The sequence below is a fragment of the Camelus dromedarius genome, chromosome 2 (genome assembly GCF_036321535.1).
Source record: "Camelus dromedarius isolate mCamDro1 chromosome 2, mCamDro1.pat, whole genome shotgun sequence".
NCBI lineage: Eukaryota > Metazoa > Chordata > Mammalia > Artiodactyla > Camelidae > Camelus > Camelus dromedarius.
Genome location: NC_087437.1, coordinates 12625551 through 12644370, shown reverse-complemented (window position 1 = coordinate 12644370; position 18820 = coordinate 12625551). Strand labels below are relative to the sequence as shown.

The window sequence follows — 18820 nt, the reverse complement described above, 5'->3', positions numbered from 1 at the left end:
CGCCCTCCGGTCCCCGCTGGTCTCTGTGCAGGTGTCCGCCACGACGCCTGACACCTCCCTGGCTTTACTCGTCCTCTTCGCCTGACTGCGGGTCCCTGCGAGCAGCACTCTCACCACACTCACCCTCTCGCAGGGCCTCGCACGTGGCTGGGCGTGTGGTAAGTGCCTGGTCTGTGCTTCCAGAGTGAAGGCGCAGGGCTGAGTCAGAGGAAAGGCCCAACCGACTCACTGTCTGAGACTGGCCTGGAGGAGGTGACCGTGCGCTGCCCGACTCAGCCACGTCCCCAACAGGCCCAGTGCCGGGGGAAGGCGTTGGCTTGTGCGTTTGCCCGTGCGCATGTGCGTCTGTGTGCGTTTGCTCGTGCGCATGTGCGTCTGTGTGCGCTTGCCCGTGCGCATGTGCGTCTGTGTGCGCGTGCGCAAGCGCGACTGAGTGCGCGTGCGCACTGTGCGCCGGGGCAGGCAGGTGGGCGGGACGGGCGCGCTCACCGTCGTGTACTTGCCCAGCTGGCAGAGCGAGGGGAAGGTTTCCTGGTGAGCTTTTCGGATCTTCTCTGTGAGATCGTCCAGCTCGGCCGTCATTTCATAGCTCTCTGTGCATTCCTGTTTCGAAGGCTCCTTCTTTTTCTTGTTCCTGTCATTCCTGACAGCTGCAAACGAGACAAGACAGAGCAGGGTCACTAGTGGCCGGGCCTGCGCTGCCCGCAGCCGCCTGTGGGTGGGAACCGGTTGGGGGGGAAGGCGCCCTAAACCACACATTGCCCGAGGGAAGGGGCTGGCGGCCAGGAGGCCTGTCTTTCTGCTGTGCACGCTGCCGGCGATTCCTAAAGAAAGCTTAGCTCACCCAGAGGGCCGAGAGCTTGTTGGATTGGAGGGAACTTGCTATGTGGACTAGTTCCTTGAGGAGAGAATTTTTCCTGGCACGCTCCGCCCAGTTCCAGAGGGGATGGCCTGAGAGACGTCCCGGAGCAGAGCCAGTGATTCCTAGTTGGACCTTTTGGTTCATGTTGTTGCTTGTGAGTTTTCTGAATTAACTGTCATTTTTGAAGAAATTCATCTTCAAGGTGATGGGATTATGAGTTTTGTCCCTTCATGTTTTCCTGCTTCCAAAACTTTATGTATTAATCATATTATTTATTATTATAAAGTATTTAAAAATAATAACCCATGCATTATGAACTCGGCCTGGAAATCTGTCCGTTCATCCACCTCTTATCCACCCGCAGCCCTTGTGCCTGCATCCTGTCTGGCCCCGGGCCCTCCCAGATGTGATCCTGAACTCAGTGCTGGGTGGTCACGGCCATGGAAGCCCTGCCCCCCCCCCCATAGCACAGCCTCTTAGGTGACTCAGACCCAAGGGGCACTCAGAGCTCTGGCTCTGGAGGGGGTCTCTTGGGGAAGGAGACTGGCAGATAAAACCAGATTGTGCCACCCCTCTGGGCGGCCCACACTGCCGGAGACCCAGCGTTGCCATGCTAGACGCAGTCCACTGTGCCTGCCGCTGCCCTGACCTGGGGATCTGTGCTGCCAGTGACCCACGGTATAATCTGATCCTCCTTAAGAGGATTCAGCCTGGGTCCTCCCTGAGAGCACTGGGCGATCTGAGAGCTGGCAGCTCCCTGGGTTGGGGTCTATACTTCAGGGACCCTAGGGCCACTTGGGGCCAGAGCTGAGGGCAGAGTGAAAGGCAGACAGAGTGAAAGGTGAGAGAGATGGGGAGAAAGAGGCAGGGAGGGAGGGAAAAAGCAGGGTGATGAGTGGTACTGAAAAGCCCTGGGCCCCTCACGCCTGGGCAGGGAGGGCAGCCAACACTGTACTGGTAGCTGCATCCACAGTGTCTTACTCCATTCCCTTACCAGGTAGCCAATGTTGAACCCATTTTAGAGATGAAGAAACAGAGCCTATGGGATGTGCCTAGGTCAGCACAGTGGACGAGGCCTTTCCTCACGAGGGCTCGCGTTTTCCTAAGCAAGTTTGAAAAGAAAACCCCTGCAGGTGATTTTCTTCCCCAGGACTCTGAAATGACACTGTTGTTTGGCTCAGAACATTTCCAGATCTAGGAAGAGTGGGTCAAGACAGTTTGAGGTAACTCAGCCTCACACGCAGGCAGGCTGCTTGCTCAGAACACGCCCGCAAGTGCAGGATGCAGGCGAGGCAGCAGCGTGGTTTAATGCAGGGAGAATGCAGGGAGCACAGTCAGTATGAGAGAAACCAGACAGAGGAAGGGGGTGTGGAAGGCCGCGGGCATCCTGGTCTGGGAGGGGAGGCTGCGGCCTGAGGCTTTGTGTGAGCACCCGGCTCTGGGGGCTGGCTGTCAGAGCCCCCCACCCATCCTGGCCCTGCCGGGGACCCTTAAACACGAAAGTCCTATTTAAGCAAGATGGTCCTTCTGAAAGAGAGCCCCAAGGAAAACAGTTTAGCAGATCCTCCAAAAGTTAAACACATGATCCAGCAACTCCAGTGCTCAATGGACACCCTAGAGAACAGAAAATACATGTCCGTGCAAACCTGCACGCAAATGTTCATAGCAGCGTGATTCCTAACAGTCAAAAAGTAGAAACAACCCACATGTCCATCCACTGATGAATGGATAAGTAAAACTGGTTATCCATACAATGGAATATTATTGGCCACAAAAAGGAATGAAATTCAGATGCGTGTTACAACTCGGATGAACCTTGAAAACATGATGCTCAGTGAAGGAAGCCAGACATAAAAGGCTTCTGCTATTCATGTGACTCTGCTCATATGAGATGTTCACAATAAGCAAATTCATAGAAAGCAGGTCAGTGGCTGCTGAAGGCGGGGGTGGGGGGATGGGCAGTGACAGCGTAATGGGACCAGGGTTTCTTTTGGGAGATGAGAATGTTCTGGAATTAGACAGTGGTAATGGTTGTACAACCATGTGAATAAACTACAGACCACCGGACCACATACTTGAAGGTGATGAGTATTACGCTATGTGAATTATGCCTTAAAACAATAAGATCAGCCACAAAGTCCCAAAGCCCTGAGGGACAACGTGAGTCACTGGACACTAGGAACTGCTCTGACCAGGATGGCACCTCGACCCCTTGACTCGGCTGTCACAGCATCACCGCCCACTGACTGCTTAGCAGGTGGCAGCCGCTGCCTTAAGCAACTGAAGAATTCTAGCTCAGAGTTCCACAGTGAACCGGGAGGGGTGGCCATTATAATTCCATTCTACACTCTAGAAACCTGAGGCCCAAGATCCCCTTGTTTGAAAATCGTCAAGATTTTAGTGGAATAAACAGAAAAGCAAAGAGAGGGACCACAAACACATTACCCACATCCCATGCCAGCGGGCCTGAGGGACCCGTGTCTGCAAGCCCCCACCAAGCCATGCCCCCCTGGAAAATTAAACTCCAGGGAGAAACAGCTCCAGGGGTTACCTGGGAGGGAGGGAGGGCATGATAAGCTGCCACCGTTGAGCATCTACATCAAGCTAGAAAGTGAGAGGTTGGGGGGAAGGGGACCTCAGTGAGCACGGCACCAGGAGGGGGCACTTGGTTGAGCTGTGCGGTGACAGAACCCACCCTCTGCAAAGCCAGATCTCCATCTGCTGTGCTTTGGAGCCCAAGTCTGGGACACTCTCAGCAGCTGACTGGTTGCCAGGGGACCAGCGGATAACTTCATGCTCCCTTCCAGATGGCTCCTGCCCTCCGAAAGCAACGTCCCCCCAAAAAACAAAACACATATACAACTTCCACAGCTGCTCTGGGGCACTCACTGAAGCCCTCCCTTCATATCAGTTCATTCCATCCTCACAACCCCCTGATGGGGAAGTATTATGCCCATTTTGCAGATTAGAAAATTGAGGCACAGAAAGGTAAGGAACCTGCCCCATCCCGCAAGTGATATAATTGGTCTTTGAACTCAGAAAACCTGGCTCTAGGGTCCTTAGGCATGTCTGTCACTCTCATATGTGACACCACGACATGGGGAGTGCTGTGAAGGGGGCTTCCAGAGTGTGTGTGTAAGAGTGTGTGTGTGTGTGTGTGTGTGTGTGTGTGTGTGTGTGTGTGTGTGTGATCAAGGGCTGGGCTGGTGGGTGGGGGGCCAGTGAGTCTCTTCTCTGTGGGTCTGGGGTAGGGGGCGCTCAGCCCCAAAGGCCGCCTGTAATGTTGATGGTTGGTCTCTTCTTTCACTCTGACTGCAACTGGCTCGCAGGTGCAGCAGTCCTGTGACACGCCTAGGGGTCTGACAAACCGCTTTCAGGCACAGAGCATCCCTGGGAGGACCTCGGACAGGGGGAGAGCACCTACTGTCACCGCTGCGTCAAGAGTCTATCATGAGGCGGGGCAGTTACTCTTCCACACGGCCCTTCCCTCCTAGTCTGTGAGCATCTGGGAGGTAAGGGCTGTGTTTGACTGTCTCTGTGTCCCCAGGGCTTGATACATCATCAGTATCAGGCCTGCAGTGAATTGCGAGCATGTGACAATTGTGGGGCTCTGTGGACCGTCAGAGCCTGAGTGTGGACACACCGAGCTCACCTGAACCTCTTTCTTCCAGAAATTAAAGATCTCATCATCACCTCTGCGCCTGCAGGGGACTCCCGGGCGCTCTCCGCCCAGACAGTAGGAGCCGGGAGGCTGATAAAGCGGGGGACATCCCAAGGGTCATGAGTGTGATTTACACACCTGGTAGAGCCCGGCCTCACGTCTGCAAAGCGCTTCTTGGACGAAAGGTGCTCCATAAAATATCAAGTATTCTCCTTGTGAGGGCTAAGTGCTACAAATCAGATTTGGTGGCATAAAAGTAACATATTTATGATCCACTATCATATTGCAAATGAAATGAATGTAATAAAAGTGTCACTTATACAAATACCTCTGATGTACGGATCTCGACCTATGAATATGAAAACAGATACCCAAGCACTTTTATTTGAATGTCTAATCATGAAAATAAATGAAGTCATGTTCATTTCAATGTGTGCACTTGTGCATGTATCTGGAATATTGATTCCTGGGCACACAATAAAAATGCAATGCGGGAAACATGCAAGAGACAGAGGTTTCACTCGGATTCAGGAAGAGATGAAACAACGCTTCAACAGAAATTCTTTCACGTCAAGAATAAAAAGGAAAATACAACCAACAGTGGTTTTGTCCATTAAAATTCTCTATATTCAGTCTCGCGAAGGAAGCATAATGGTCTATTTATTCTTGTTTGAATATTAAAGTCTGGAATTCCTTCATCTTGACTCTTCACCTCCTTACTAAGTGCAAGAATAATGGACCACAGTTGGTGATGAGAACTGTCTGGTTGCCGTGAGGAGGGGCGGGTCTGGAAATAACATACTTAAAAACACAAAAATATGATTTAATCTTAGTTCAGAAATCACTTTCTGAACTAATTATATAAACAAACTACCCATAGACTTGGAGGCAGGTGGCTCTGTGACTAACAGGGAAATACTGTTCCCATAATTTCAGAATTTGGGGTTGGTGCTCAGGCAATCAGCACGGCAGGTCCCACTGTGATGTCGGGCAGGGTCGGGGTGAGTGAGACACCGGCGACATCAGAGTCCCTTTGACAGTGGAGACTTTCTCCCAATATAGCCATCGCCAATGGAGGCCCTCATAGACATTTGAACAAATACACAGAGAAAGGAGGTTATGAACAAGGCTGCAGCTAAGTTTTCTCCACCACTAACAAGACACATGCCTTTTGGACCAGGCTGAGGGCAGGGCACCCCTGAGTGTCTATTAAATGAACACATTCTTGTACTTGGACCTTGATTTCAGGGTTTGTGAAATGGAAGTAAAACAGCCTCCTCCAGGGACAGGCCCAATCTGCCACGTGGCAGAATCTGTGCAAGGATTTTAGGGGGTGACGTGGGCCTCACACAAGTGCCAAGTGTGAGGGAAGGCCTGGTGCTCATGGTGCCACTGACGGAGCAGGGAGCATACTTAGAATTTTTACGGAATATTAAATATGCAGGTCTTGGGGAAATAGTCTGGACATTGCATTCTGAGAGTTTAACAAGGATCTACCAGCCTAGCTCAGCTTCTTCAAGTTGTTCCAAGCACTTATAGAAAATCCCTGAATATCAGAATGCACAAATGCCAAATACTTCTTTTAGTGAAAGTGGTGTATATTCTACAAATAAAATGTTCAAAACAATCTTAAACACATTTTCCTCTCACTGGTCACTTTTAGTTATGGAAATTTGATGCCCTCTTGAGTGAACAGTGTTCCTTCTGTCTCACAATTCCAAACACTTTTCCTCCTCTGCCTGGGCTGGCGTGGGCAGCCTGCTGCGGCCACGTTTGTTTTGCCAAGGGGGGACATTTGGACATTAGAGGCTCTGTTACAAGGGACAAATCTTTTCCTTTGGAGAAGAGTCTTGGATGAACAATAGGAAATATCCCAAGTTCAACTCATGAGGCAAATATTCCTGCCTGATGGATAGAAGTAGGACCTTGACCTCGAGCAGCCAAGAAAGTGCATGCTGCCCCTGAGACGCCTTCCTCCACCACCGGGGGACCTTCTCTGCCCCCTGCCTTTGGCAGCAAGGTGCATTGGTGAGGATGGCTTTCCCTACCTCCTGTCCACAAGAGGTGGGGCGCACCTGGCTCTGTTGGTGGCAGAACCATCCCACATGACCAGGGCTGAGATGAAGGACTTCACTGATGCTATAAAACTTTTAGCAAATGCAAAAAAATGGAAACTGAAGACACTGAGGCTGGATCTCTGCTTTTTAATCAGGAGTAAACACACAGCCCCACTGCATGGTCAACTCACGCTCTCTGTAAAAACCTCCAGTTTAGAAAAGGAGAATTCAGCAGCCACTTCCATAAGCCATTTTCATGGGCAGGACAGGCTTTGTTAAATAAGCTGAAGTTTGCTCTGCTGAGTCCAGCCTGCCCTTATGTGTCTGAAATTCTGTTTAGCGGGTCTTTTGGACTTTGTAAATGTGGGCAGTCTGAGACTCAGGAATTCAAAGTCTTAAAATAAGGACCGTGTATCCTGAATGACATGACTGAGCAAAGGTGCAGGCACATGCCTTCAGATTTCTTCCATGGAGTAGATACAAACTTCGTTCAAAGCAGCATCTGATGGTGGGGCGAGGTGATGGGGTGGGGTGGGGGGACTCGGAACAACAAAAAGAAATTTCTCAGCAGATAAACCTGTATCCTGTTCTGTGTCACATGTATTCTTCAAGTTACAGGCGTTCAAATATTCAATAATAAGCTCTATCAAGATGAATTCTCATGGCCAAAGTTTTTACGCCTATTATCTTCAAAAGCCAATTAATTTTCAGAAAATGAAGTGCAGTTCTCTTTGACATTCTCATATTTTTCCCTCTTAAAACATTTTTAAAAATAGAAACGAGGTACTTGACTTAGCTTGGGGAAAGTTCTGAGATGCAGCCTCAGGGAGTCATTCCCCTGGGGGCACATGACCCCCTGACAAGCCTGCAAAACTGAGGCAGCAGAAGTGCGGTGCCAGGAGAGGGCTGACTGCATGGAGGCTCCGCGGTAAAGACAGACATCCTCCTTCTCGTCTCTGCACTGTGACCCCGCAGCCCCTCCATCACGAAGTGGAGGCTGTTCCCCAGCCCCTGCGTCTGGGCTGCCCTGTGACTCATTCTAACTGATAGACCCCAGTGGGAGTAATGCTGTGCCATTTCCCAGCCCAGGCACAGAGAGACCCGGTGCTCATTCCTCTTAGAGCTTCACCACTGTGTGGGGACGAGCCCAAGCCTGCTGGAGGAGGAGAGACCATCAGCCCAGCCAAGACCTCCCCAGACCAACCTAGAGCCAGCCTCGCCCTGAACCGGGGAGAGAGTTCAGGCAAGATCAGCCATCTAGGCTGCAGCTGACCACAGACGTGTAAGAGAGCCCAGATCCATGGTTCTGTCAGCAATAATAAGTGCTTATTGTTTCAAGACACTGAGCTTTGGGGTAGTTTGTTATACGGTAGTAGCCACAGATACAGCCTGTGTAAAGAACGGGTTACACACAGCAGTACACGCCCACATGCTCTGGCACCCCATGAAATATCTGAATCAGTGGTTGCCATTATTCAGCCACTAAGGCAAGAAAGAAAACAATTTGTCATTCCTTCCACTCAAGTTTCAAAATCCGGCCCACATCTGTTACAACACACATAAATTATGGAATTAATTAAGACACTTGTTCCTCATAGGCCTTAAACAACATAAAAGGTACAGTGGACAAGTGGGGTGACATTGGGGTAAAATTCCAAAGGCTCGCATTTTAGCTTGTCATTTACTAACTGTGCAAACTCAGGGTGGCCTCTTAATGTCGCTGAGCCAAGGTTTCCCACCTGAAAAAATGGAGAAATTAATTTTCGATCACACACAGGGTTCTTAAATGTATTCAGACATGTAAATAACTGCCATACAGTGTAATAGTGCTAAACAGTGGGAGTCCAACACCAATTTGTTCATTCACCAAAGGTTTACCGAGTCCTGCAGCTATTGAAGTTACTGAGTCAAATAAAGTATGTTTTCTCCCTCAATGAATCAAATGCACGTGATGTATAATGTAGACTCTAAGTGTTTGATGTACGTGGACTGCTTTGAAATGTGAAATGCTAAGGCGGCAGTGAAGGAAGGAAAGTGGACAGAAATAAAGTAAAGAAGGAAGTAGAGGGAGGAGGGAGAAAATGAGAGAGAGAAGAGAGAATTTTTATCAAAGGCAATACCGGATTCCACCTGGGGCCATAGAACTAGAAACGAGGGGAAGGATGGAGCAGCAGTAAGCTGGACAGTTTTCAAACTTTCAGTGGGTTCATTTCTTCTGGCAAGACTTTCCACGTGAGGTTGGCCAAGTAAACAGATGTGACCATGTTCACCTCCTCGGGATTCAACTCTTTTAGATATTGCTTGACATCCTCCCTGAATCTCTGTCTGAGCTGTCCATGCATCAGTGAGAGAGACAGACAAATGGGCTACAGGTCTGTCCGATGTTTGCCGAATACCATGTTTAGGATATTAATGTAGAGAAGCTCTTGCATATTGTCAAATAAGTTTTAGAAATCCAAATCATGACAGAAATGGTCTGCATGTGAAGGTGCGGGTGTTGATGTTACATACTCAGTTTAAATGAAAAGCTCTGACCTGAAGGCATTTAAATAATTTATGCCAGGTTGTACACCCCTTAGTGATTCTCACTGGGGTTCTTGAAGCACTTGTTCAGTACTGGTTTTGTTCTAAAGGTTTTCTATTAATTTCAATTTTCAGAGAATCGGCAGTCCATGTATGAGATGTATGCTAGTCCACTATTGGATATGATTAGTCAATTAAACATAACATCCCTTCCAATAATTATGGATAAATTTAAATTACCAGTAGTGTTTTGAAGGCTGGCTTAACTCTCAAGGTTATTTTTAAAGGAATTCTTATAGTGGGTGGGAGGAAAATCATTACTCTCTTAACAGCAGGATTTTTCTTCATCCATTCATTTGTCCATCTACTCATCTATCACCCATTTATCCATCTATTCATTCATTTATTTATTTATCCAGTCCATCTGTCCAGCTATTCATTTGTCCATCTCTCTGTCCACCCTTTCATTTATCCATCCATCCATTTGTCCCATTTTCCTCCACTGATCTGACCATTGACCTATCCATCTATTTGTCCATCTGTCTACTTTTCACCAATTTATCTGTCTATCCATTCAGCTATTTATTTATTTCTCCGTCTGTTCAAATAGTCACTGAGTACTTACACTGTACCTGACACTGTGATAGATGTTAAAGAAAAAAGACTCACATTCTAGTAAAAGACAGTCATCTAAATAAAACTATCATACAGTGAGCCAGATGCCAGAATAGAGATATTCATTCACTGACTTAAGCAGTAGGAATACAAAACCTAAGGATTGTCACTGATGCGGGAGCTGACAGCTCAGCATGGGGGCGGCATGACAACACCTCAGGGGAGGGCCCTCGAGCTGCGTGCCCCACAAGAGTGTGCAGGGCCTCAGTCACCCAGGTGTCCCCAGTGAACTGAGCCGCATCTTCCCCATAAGGGATGCTCAACAAATAGTTCTTAAATGAACGGGGCTTGGAGAGGCACAAGACAGTTTGGATGAAAAGAAGCGTATGAGAGAAGGCTTAAGGGTTGGACAAAACACAGCCACATGGGGAAGTGAGCCCTGCTGTGGCCTTTAAAGGGTGGGTCTGGGGGCAGGCAGATAGGGTGGGAAGATTCTTAACGTGGGGGAGGTGAGGACACTCTTCCAGGAATGGCTGCATCATGTTTGTAGGAGAACAGGGTGGCTGATGTGACTAGGGGGGAGAGTGGAGACTGGGGACAGATGAGGAGGAAAGAATGGGGTGGTATAAGGAGAGAGGAGGAGGGAGGTGGGCGCAGGCACTGGGAGGAGACCCGGCAGGACCTGGTGACGGACTACACAGCAGGATGAGGAAGACTTAGTGGTAAAGATGAAGTGAGATTCTCACCTGGTACTTGGATGATGATGGTATCACAGGGAGAAGGAAATTAAGGTAGCTTGTATGGAATAGGGAATCTAGTTTTTGGAGGGAAAATAATGAGTTTGGCATAAGGGGAGGTGAGTCAGAAACCAGGCAGCAATTCCAGGGGCTGAAGGAGAGACTGCACTGTGGATCTGCTGAGAAAATGGGTCTGAAGTTAGACACTTAGAAGTCAAAACCTTGGAGAGGACGGTCGAGGTCAGGAGAAGGGAGGGGCAGACTAGGGTGAGAGAGGAGAGGAAAAGTGGTCTCTGGGTATTGCTTGGAGCTGGAGGGAAAGGGGAGAGGATGCTATGGTGAAAGCAGTGGGACAGCGGGCAGGAAAACTGGGCTGATACTAAATCACAGAGACCACGGAGACAAGAATCTGAAGAAGCAGGAGAAGGCTGGACAAGTGTCCAGTGGAGCCGACAGTCAGAAGGAAGGGAGGAGAGGGAGCAAAGGTCACTGGTTTGGCAACTGAGAAAGCGGTGACTTTCCAGAGAACATTTACAGCAGAGCAAGGAGGATGGAAGGCAGGCTGGGAGGCAGGAAGGGTTAAGAAGAGGCAAGGGAAAGTCCTTCAAAAGTCAGCCTAGGAAATAAACTTGGGTCTAGGCACTTGAAAACTTGTTTTCCTATAATCAAACCTGTAAGAGACATCCGTGAAACCACCCAGGTTTACAAACAGAAAAAGGCTGCATGAATTTCCCAGAGGATCTGAAATTGTTCATTTGTCCAGGGGCTCCCTGGAAGATCAACATGGACACAGCAAGATAGGAACTATCCATGCAGAGAACCAAAGCAAGAGGAGGCTTCAGCTGACCAAAAATGGGAGGGCTTTCCTGGGCGAAGACAGAGCAAGTTTGAAAACCTGGGCAGAAGCAACAGGGCAGCTTTGAAGTTCTGCCAAGGACAGGGCCAGGGCTCAGTCCCAGGTTCAGGCTGGATCCCACGGCCTGTGAACCCTGCCAAGGAGATGTGGGGTTTAGGTTCACTGGGACAACAGTGGCAGCGACAGGTTCAGGGTTGCCTCTTAGAAGGGCAGCTCTGATCCTGGTGAAGAAATGAGTGGGGGTAGAGAGATCACTGACATAGTTGGTAGAAGTTCCCAATGAGAGAAGGGGGTGGTGGGGAAGAAGGGTATCCATGTGAGGGAAACGGGATGCCAGACAGTAGGCAGGGCCACGGGTCACCAAGCTGGCTTCTGGCTTGCACACGGGGAGGGAACAAAGGAGAAGCAGGATGTGTGGCTTTCCCGGTGCCCAAGTGCCACCCAAGTGCACTGTCCAGTGTGTGTGGGTGCAGGTGGCTCTCTGGATCTTGGGCTCAGGAGACACGACCGGCTGGGGACAGAGTCTCGGGGAAAGCCTGCTTAAAATGGGAGCAGTAGCCATAGCGCGTGATGGCATATCCCTCATCCCTCTCGGCTCGTTTCGTCTAGTTCTTGACTTGGAGGAATCAACCTAATGTGAAGTGGACACAGCACTCTGGAATTCAACACGTGTTTTACTCATCCCACTGACAGTTCCTGTTTCTGGGCTGCAACTATCAGCTGTGCGTCACACACTGAGCGAGGCACTGGGGGTGCAGCCGGGAACCAAAAGGAAGGCCCGTGGAAAGAGGTCCGTGGAAAGAGGTCCATGGAAAGAGTTGGGGTGGAGGCACCGAATGCAGAGGAGCCAAGCACACGGGAGGCAGTCGACTCTCAGGTGTTTGCTGCAGACCCCAACAGAAGAATGGCACCTGACGCTGGGATACAGCGCGCATGCGTGGCCCAGCACCCGCCCCCGGGGAGAGAGCACGCATGCGTGGCACAGGATGGGCCCTGTGGTTACTGGTTACTGGCTCACCTTGGAGATCAGAAGCTGTCTGTGAGAAAACACAGACTGCTGCTTGCCCTTGGCGTTGAAATGCAAAGATGGGACAAATTTCAACCCACTGTGAAAATTCAGACTCAAAATCTTCCCCTGTCACATACCAACTTCCCAAATTAGGGCTCCATCCTGTGCATTCAGAGTCTTCCGTCTCCACCCGGGCCAGGGTGTTAACGGGAAATCTCCTGGCCACAGCCAGCTCCATCCCTTCTGGGGAGGGAGGGCACCTGCCCTGCCCTGTGCCAAGAGCTTGACATACATCATCTCATGGCAAACCGCAGGGGAGGGGGTACTCTTTACCCCCAAGTCTGCACAGGAGGAGACAGGCTAAATGTCACACAGCTATCTGGACAGGGCCAGAATTCAAACCCAGTTCTAGCTCCAAACTATACACTGCTCATACAAGAATTCTCCAAACGGTTTCCTTTATAAAAAGATTAGTGTTAATAACAAGAATGTAACGAGGACTATAATTAAGGAATTTTTCTAGTGGCCTTGGCTGCCCCGAAGGGGTCACCCTCAGGCCACACGTGTGACTAAAGGAAAAGGTTAACAATGAAACAGCAGAAATAAGCCCCAGCCCCCAAGTCAATCTCAGTGTGTGAAGTGCTGGCGGAATTGTAGCCAACTTCGCCTCCCCGCCTCCGCACCTCGCACTGTGAACCAGTGAAGGGACCAGTTTCTCAGCACAAATAGATCAGCCCCAACTGCCTTTGTCTGGGCAGGAATCCTAAAATCCTCCTGGCCTACAAAACTTTGATCCTTAGGTATTTATTTCTCCAGAGGGTCATTTGGAAAAGAAAGCAAGCCGTGGTCACCGTGCTCTGCACGGCTCACAGCCACATACTCCAGGTCTGACGCAGAAAACTGAGCTTCTAGCCCTGGGAACGCTTCAGCTTAAGGAGTCAAAAAAATGCATCAAGTCCAAGAAATAACCCATGCCGATCCTGCCAGACCGGCACAGCTCAAGTCCCCTGCCCTCCCTTTCCCCCTCCTCCAGCACCCACATCCACACTGTGCTTTTCTTTCCTTTGAATAAAAAAGACATGGGCTAACACCTTCCAAGGTGGAGGCAGCCCTCAGGACCAGCGGAGAGTGAGGGAAGGCAGGGCTGGGACAGAGAGCAGTGGAGGGTCCCAATCTCCCTGCCGCCACCGGTTCAAACCAGGCCAGACCTGGGTGTAAAACCAGATGGCGCTGGGATTGCTGGGGAAGTGGCTCCCATCCAGTAAACAGCGAGAGGAAGTCCTGGGCTGCCTGCGATCAATTCTAAATGTGGTCTTTAACTTTAGAATCTGTCCTGAGGGCCCATTCTGTCACAGGCACTGTTCTATGTGCTGGGGGTGGGACAGTGGATAAAGCAATGTTCCTGGCTTCCTGGAGTTTCTTTTCTTCTTGGGGAAGGAAGACATAAACAAAATACATGTAGAATATAACATCGGAGAATGACAGTGTTACGAAGAGCAGGCGGGGGAGAGAGGAGAGAGGAACAGGGGGTGCTATGTTACAGCAAGACCTCTGTGATGTGGGCGTATTTGAGAGCGGGGAAGAGGTGATGGAGCAGGTCCTGTAAAGAACTAGGGGCAGAAAGTATCACATAGACTAGGGCAAAAGAGCTTCTCCTAAATTAGAGATCCAGGCAGATTAGCTGTGTGTTAACTCGCTCGTTCATTCATTCAGTCCTTTTACTCAAATCCACCAGGGGACTGGCTCGGCTGTGCCCAGCGCTGTGATGGGACATGGGGATGTTAAAGGGAAGGAGGCCGCTGCAGGGCCTCATGCAGCCCCCATCTGACCAGGGCTGGCACACGTGCTCCATAAAATGCCAGAGAGTAAATATGGTCGGTTTTGCAGGCCTGACTGGCTGTCACCACCACTGTGCCATCGAAGGGTCAGAGGCAGGACTCTGTACACAGTAAAGCCTGGCTGTGTTCCAGCAGAACCTTCTTTACCAAAACAAGCTGGATTTGGCCCATGAGCTGTAGCCTGGGGACCCATGCTCTAAAAGATATACGTGATTTTTAAGAAGTTGTTTGTACAATAAATCCAAACTAGGGAAGAAAGTATTTTTAACAAAAAAGACTTAGCACCCACTCTCCTGTGTTTGTTTTTCCGTTTTATTTCCGTTATCAGGCAACCGAGTGGGTGTCCATTGTTTTTCCTGCCCAGCAACAGGGCCCGGCGCCCCCATGGACTTTCTTTTGGGAGCCCCCTCCCCTGGCTGCGGCCTGCAGTGGGTCCAACGCTAGTCAGTCAAGGCGATTCTGCCCACCTCACAGCGCACAGAATAAAAGAGCGAGAGCGGCGGGGGACCGCGGAGCGGAGGGAGGAGCAGCTGGGCTGATGGCAGTTGACTAGGTGAAGAGCATTCCAGGCTGAGGGGGAGCGCGAGCCCAGACCCCGGGAGCAGGCGGAGCCCCGGCGGCGGGAGGCTGCGGTGTTCTTGAGGGGTTCTAGAGATGAGAGGGACGTGCCAACTCTCACAAGGCCGCCTAGCAGAGCCGCGCCTCCAGGCGAGCCAGGCTGCGGTGACATCCAACGCCAAGACCTGCAAGTGCGTCCAAGAGGCCGGTGCCAAAGGCCTCTGGGTGGAGACGCTGTCGGGGGCGGGAGCACGGACACAGGAGACACTGTAACTGCAGTGCAGTCCCCGCTCCAAAGCAGGGAAGCAACGCCTCAGCCGATCCTGGGGGGCGGGGTGGGGGAAGCGGGGTCCTCCTTCCGGAAGCCTTACTTTTTGTCAATAGGCATTCCAGGTTTCTCCAAAGTCGTTGCACCGCGGCCTAGTCAAAAGGGGAGTCTCACAAACAGCTAAGTCGAATTCACATGGAGCTGAAGAGGGACGATGGAAGGGTTCCGGGGACTTACAGAAAACTCGCCCGCTGCCCTGCCTACATCGTTCCTCCACTGATGCTGGGCGCCTCCCACCAGCAAGGTCGGTGAGGGTCTTGAGAGCCACAGAAGTCTACAGACAGCGACCACTGGAGCTCCGTTTTGTTTACCCAAGTCTTTCCGGAAAAAAACACGCAAAAGGTAGCAGAAAAATGTCCTCTCCCTAGAAGTAAAATTTTAATATATTTAAGCACTGTCACTTTTCACATATTTCATAAAATTCACCGAGTGAATTGTACTTTGCCCACCTTCCTTTGTAAGATTTGTTTTTCATTTCAAAAGCTTCAAAACACGAAATTACACCTTAAAGGGTCTGTCATCAATTGTTCCTGTCCTGACAACTGGAATGTGCATTTATATTTAGATACCTCTATCATGGAAATTTTCAGCCACACTAAGAGGAAAGAAAATGGAGTAACACGCTCCCAATCCACTCATTACGCAGCTTCAGTGATCAACTGAAGGCCAGTCCGGTTTCCTCCCTACTCTCATCCCTCCCTCCAGACGATTTTGAAGCAAACTCTAAACATTGCATGTTTTCACCTGTAAATATTCCAAACTCCTTTCTTTCATAACTTTCTTTTTGGGGGGGGTGGGGAGGGTGGTGCCAGGACCAATGATTACCAGCTGCCCAGACGCCAAAAAATTTTGCTTCCGAAATCTCCTGATGTCTCTTTCATAACTTTTGATCACACCCTTGCGTTGCTTTGCAGGGCGAGGCTTTGTCTCTTTCTTGGGAGATTTTAGCAGGGAGAGAGGTCCAGGGCGGGAACTGCCCTAAAAACCTGCGAGGGGACCAGATGGAGGGAAACGGTAAAGATGCCCAGTTGACCTTCCTGGACTCAGAAGCAGAGCTGGCCGCCCTGGAAACGTCCAGAACGCAAGTCGAGAGGTCACGAGGCCCTCACCAGCCACTGAGATGAGGATGTCCCCTCCTGCTTTCCAAGTCCCTTCCACTTAACAGCCACGTCCCTTTCAACAAGAGCCGGCAGCCCCTCCCGGCCCTCAGCCCCAGCCAGGCCCCCACCCCAGCCGTTTCCACTGTCTTGAGACACTTAAGGCATAACTTTGCACGCATTTGAGTTTGGCCAGACCATAAGCTGGAAAGGAATGCTGGACTCTAAAGTAATATTTTTCTCATTAATTCCACCGGATTCCCTGCCCAGCCTGTCCCCCCACTTACCCCGTAATCTTTTGACTAAATTCAGGAAATTGCACAATGGTTGGTCAGCTCCAGGAACTGCCATTTTTAATCACGTAGACTTTTGGCTACCAGGCCCCTTAACTGCGGCGGGGCCCGTGGTCAACTGTGACCGTCAGCCTGCCCTTCTCATCCCAAGGGCTCTCGCTGATACCCACTTTATTTAAAAACAGGGAAAGGTCAGCAGGTTACGTGTGGGACTTTCTTAGGATGTGTCTGGACTTTAAGAAATAGCAAGAATTATGAAACATGGTTATTAGACAGTACCTCGAGCTAATAACTTCAACAAGAAGAATGCTGGTGAACGCGGCCTGGCCTTCTCTCTGAGAACTGTTGCTGACCCTCAGATTTACAACAGGGAGACGGAGGGTCTGATTGCGAAAGCTAAGAAATGCTGCACTTGAGACAGCTGCATCCGGGGTCCCCACGAGGCCTCGCTGGCAGCCCATTTAAAGGACTCCTTACTCCAGGGAGCATCCGCAGGCCCCTTGTCACTCTTCACGTGACAGAAGCTCCATGCCCAAGCCCTCCACTCCGGAGTATGTACATCCAGAAGGCTCAAGCCTCCATCTCTGGCCCAGACCTTCCTCCCGACCAGCAACCTGTGTATCTGACTGTCCACCTCTGGGCCCCTCACGTTGGGCCTCTCCGGAAAGGAACTCTCCAGCTGCCCTTACATGACTTCTTCTCCTTGGGTGCTGCCAACTCACCACGGAACTCACTACCTGTCCGGGGCCCCGTGTCCCAGTGACAGGGGCAGACTCATCCTGCTCTCCCCCTCATCTGATGTGTCTGCCAAGGTTGGCTCTGTCCAACCACGGGTGCTCAAGTCCATCCTCTCTGTGAACGATGTCTTGCAGACACTAGCTCAGCTGTGAAAGGTAGGAAGATACAATACAGTACAATAAAAAGTAAAGCAGAATTAGTGCTGTTAGAGCTACAACAGCCAGGCTGTCTCCACAGACATATCCTTACTCATTCTCTCTTGCTGGGCCCCCGAAAACACCCAGTGAACCATTTGGGTAACCTTAGGTCCTCACCACGGGTCATCATTTAGTCTCTCCTTCCCATCCTAAGTACCCTGCAAAGACCTTGTCCCTAAAGTCTTCAGTGATAACTTTCTCATTAATTTTATATGCCATCTACTTCTAACACACACACACACACACACACACACACACACACTCTCACTCTTCCCTCGAGGCTCCAGGAAACCATTTTCAACAGTGTGGACAACTTTTACTGCCAAGTAGCTTAACTGCAAAGAGGTTCTCAGCCTCTTAACCTACCATTATTTATATATATATATATATTTTTTTGCATTTTATTTATTTAAAAAATTTTTATTGACATATAGTTGATTTACAATGTTGTGTTACTTTCAAGTGCTCAGCAACGTGGTTCAGTTATACATACTTACATATATATGTATATACTTAAAAAATTTTTTTTTCCATTATAGGTTACTACAAGATATTGAATACAATTCCCTGTGCTACACAGTAGATCCTTGTTTATCTATTTCACAGCTAGTTGTTAATCCCAAACTCCTAATTAATCCCTCCCTACTTCCCTTTCCCCTTCGGTAAACATAGTTTGGTTTCCATGTCTGTGAGTCTATTTCTGGTTTGTAAATAAGTTCCTTTGAATTTTTTTTTAGATTCCATGATATGATATTTGTCTTTCTCTGTCTGACTTACTTCACTTAGTATGATCATCTCTAGGTCCATCCATGTTGCTGGAAATGGCATTATTTCATTCTTTTTTGTCTGAGTAATATTCTACTATATATATATATATATATATATATATATATATATATATATATATATATATATATATATATATATATATAATACACACACACACCACATCTTCTTTATCCAGTCATCTGTTGATGGACATTTAGGTTGCTTCCATGTCTTGGCTATTGTAAACAGTACTGCTATGAACATTAGGGTGCATGTGTATCTTTTCAAATTAGAGTTCTTGTCTTTTCTGGATATATGCCCAGGAATGGAATTGCTGGATGATATGGTAATGGTATTTTTTGACTTTTAAGGAACCTCCATTCTGTTTTCCATAGTGCCCACACCAATTTACATTCCCACCAACAGTGTAGAAGGATTCCCTTTTCCTCACACCCTCTCCAGCATTTATTATTAGTAGACTTTTGGACAATGGCTATTCTGACTGGTGTGAGGTGATACCTCATTGTAGTTTTTATTTGCATTTCTTTATTAATGAGTGATGTTAAACACCTTTTCATATGCCTGTTGGCCATTTGTATGTCTTCTTTGGAGAAATGTCTATTTATGTCTTCAGCTCATTTTTTATTGGGTTGTTTGTTTTTTGATATTTGATATTAAGCTGT

At 49.2% G+C, this 18820-nt stretch overlaps 1 protein-coding gene across 6 annotated transcripts in view; it reads right to left on the bottom strand.

Annotated features, from left to right (window-relative positions):
• Positions 1–18820, bottom strand: part of RARB (retinoic acid receptor beta) — a 374567-nt gene that overhangs the window by 17765 nt on the left and 337982 nt on the right. For all 6 annotated transcript variants that reach the window (XM_010987801.3, XM_010987804.3, XM_010987802.3 and 3 more), the window contains one exon: positions 490–650. In XM_010987801.3, coding sequence (XP_010986103.1) covers positions 490–650 — 161 coding nt within the window. The remainder of the gene's footprint in view (positions 1–489; positions 651–18820) is intronic.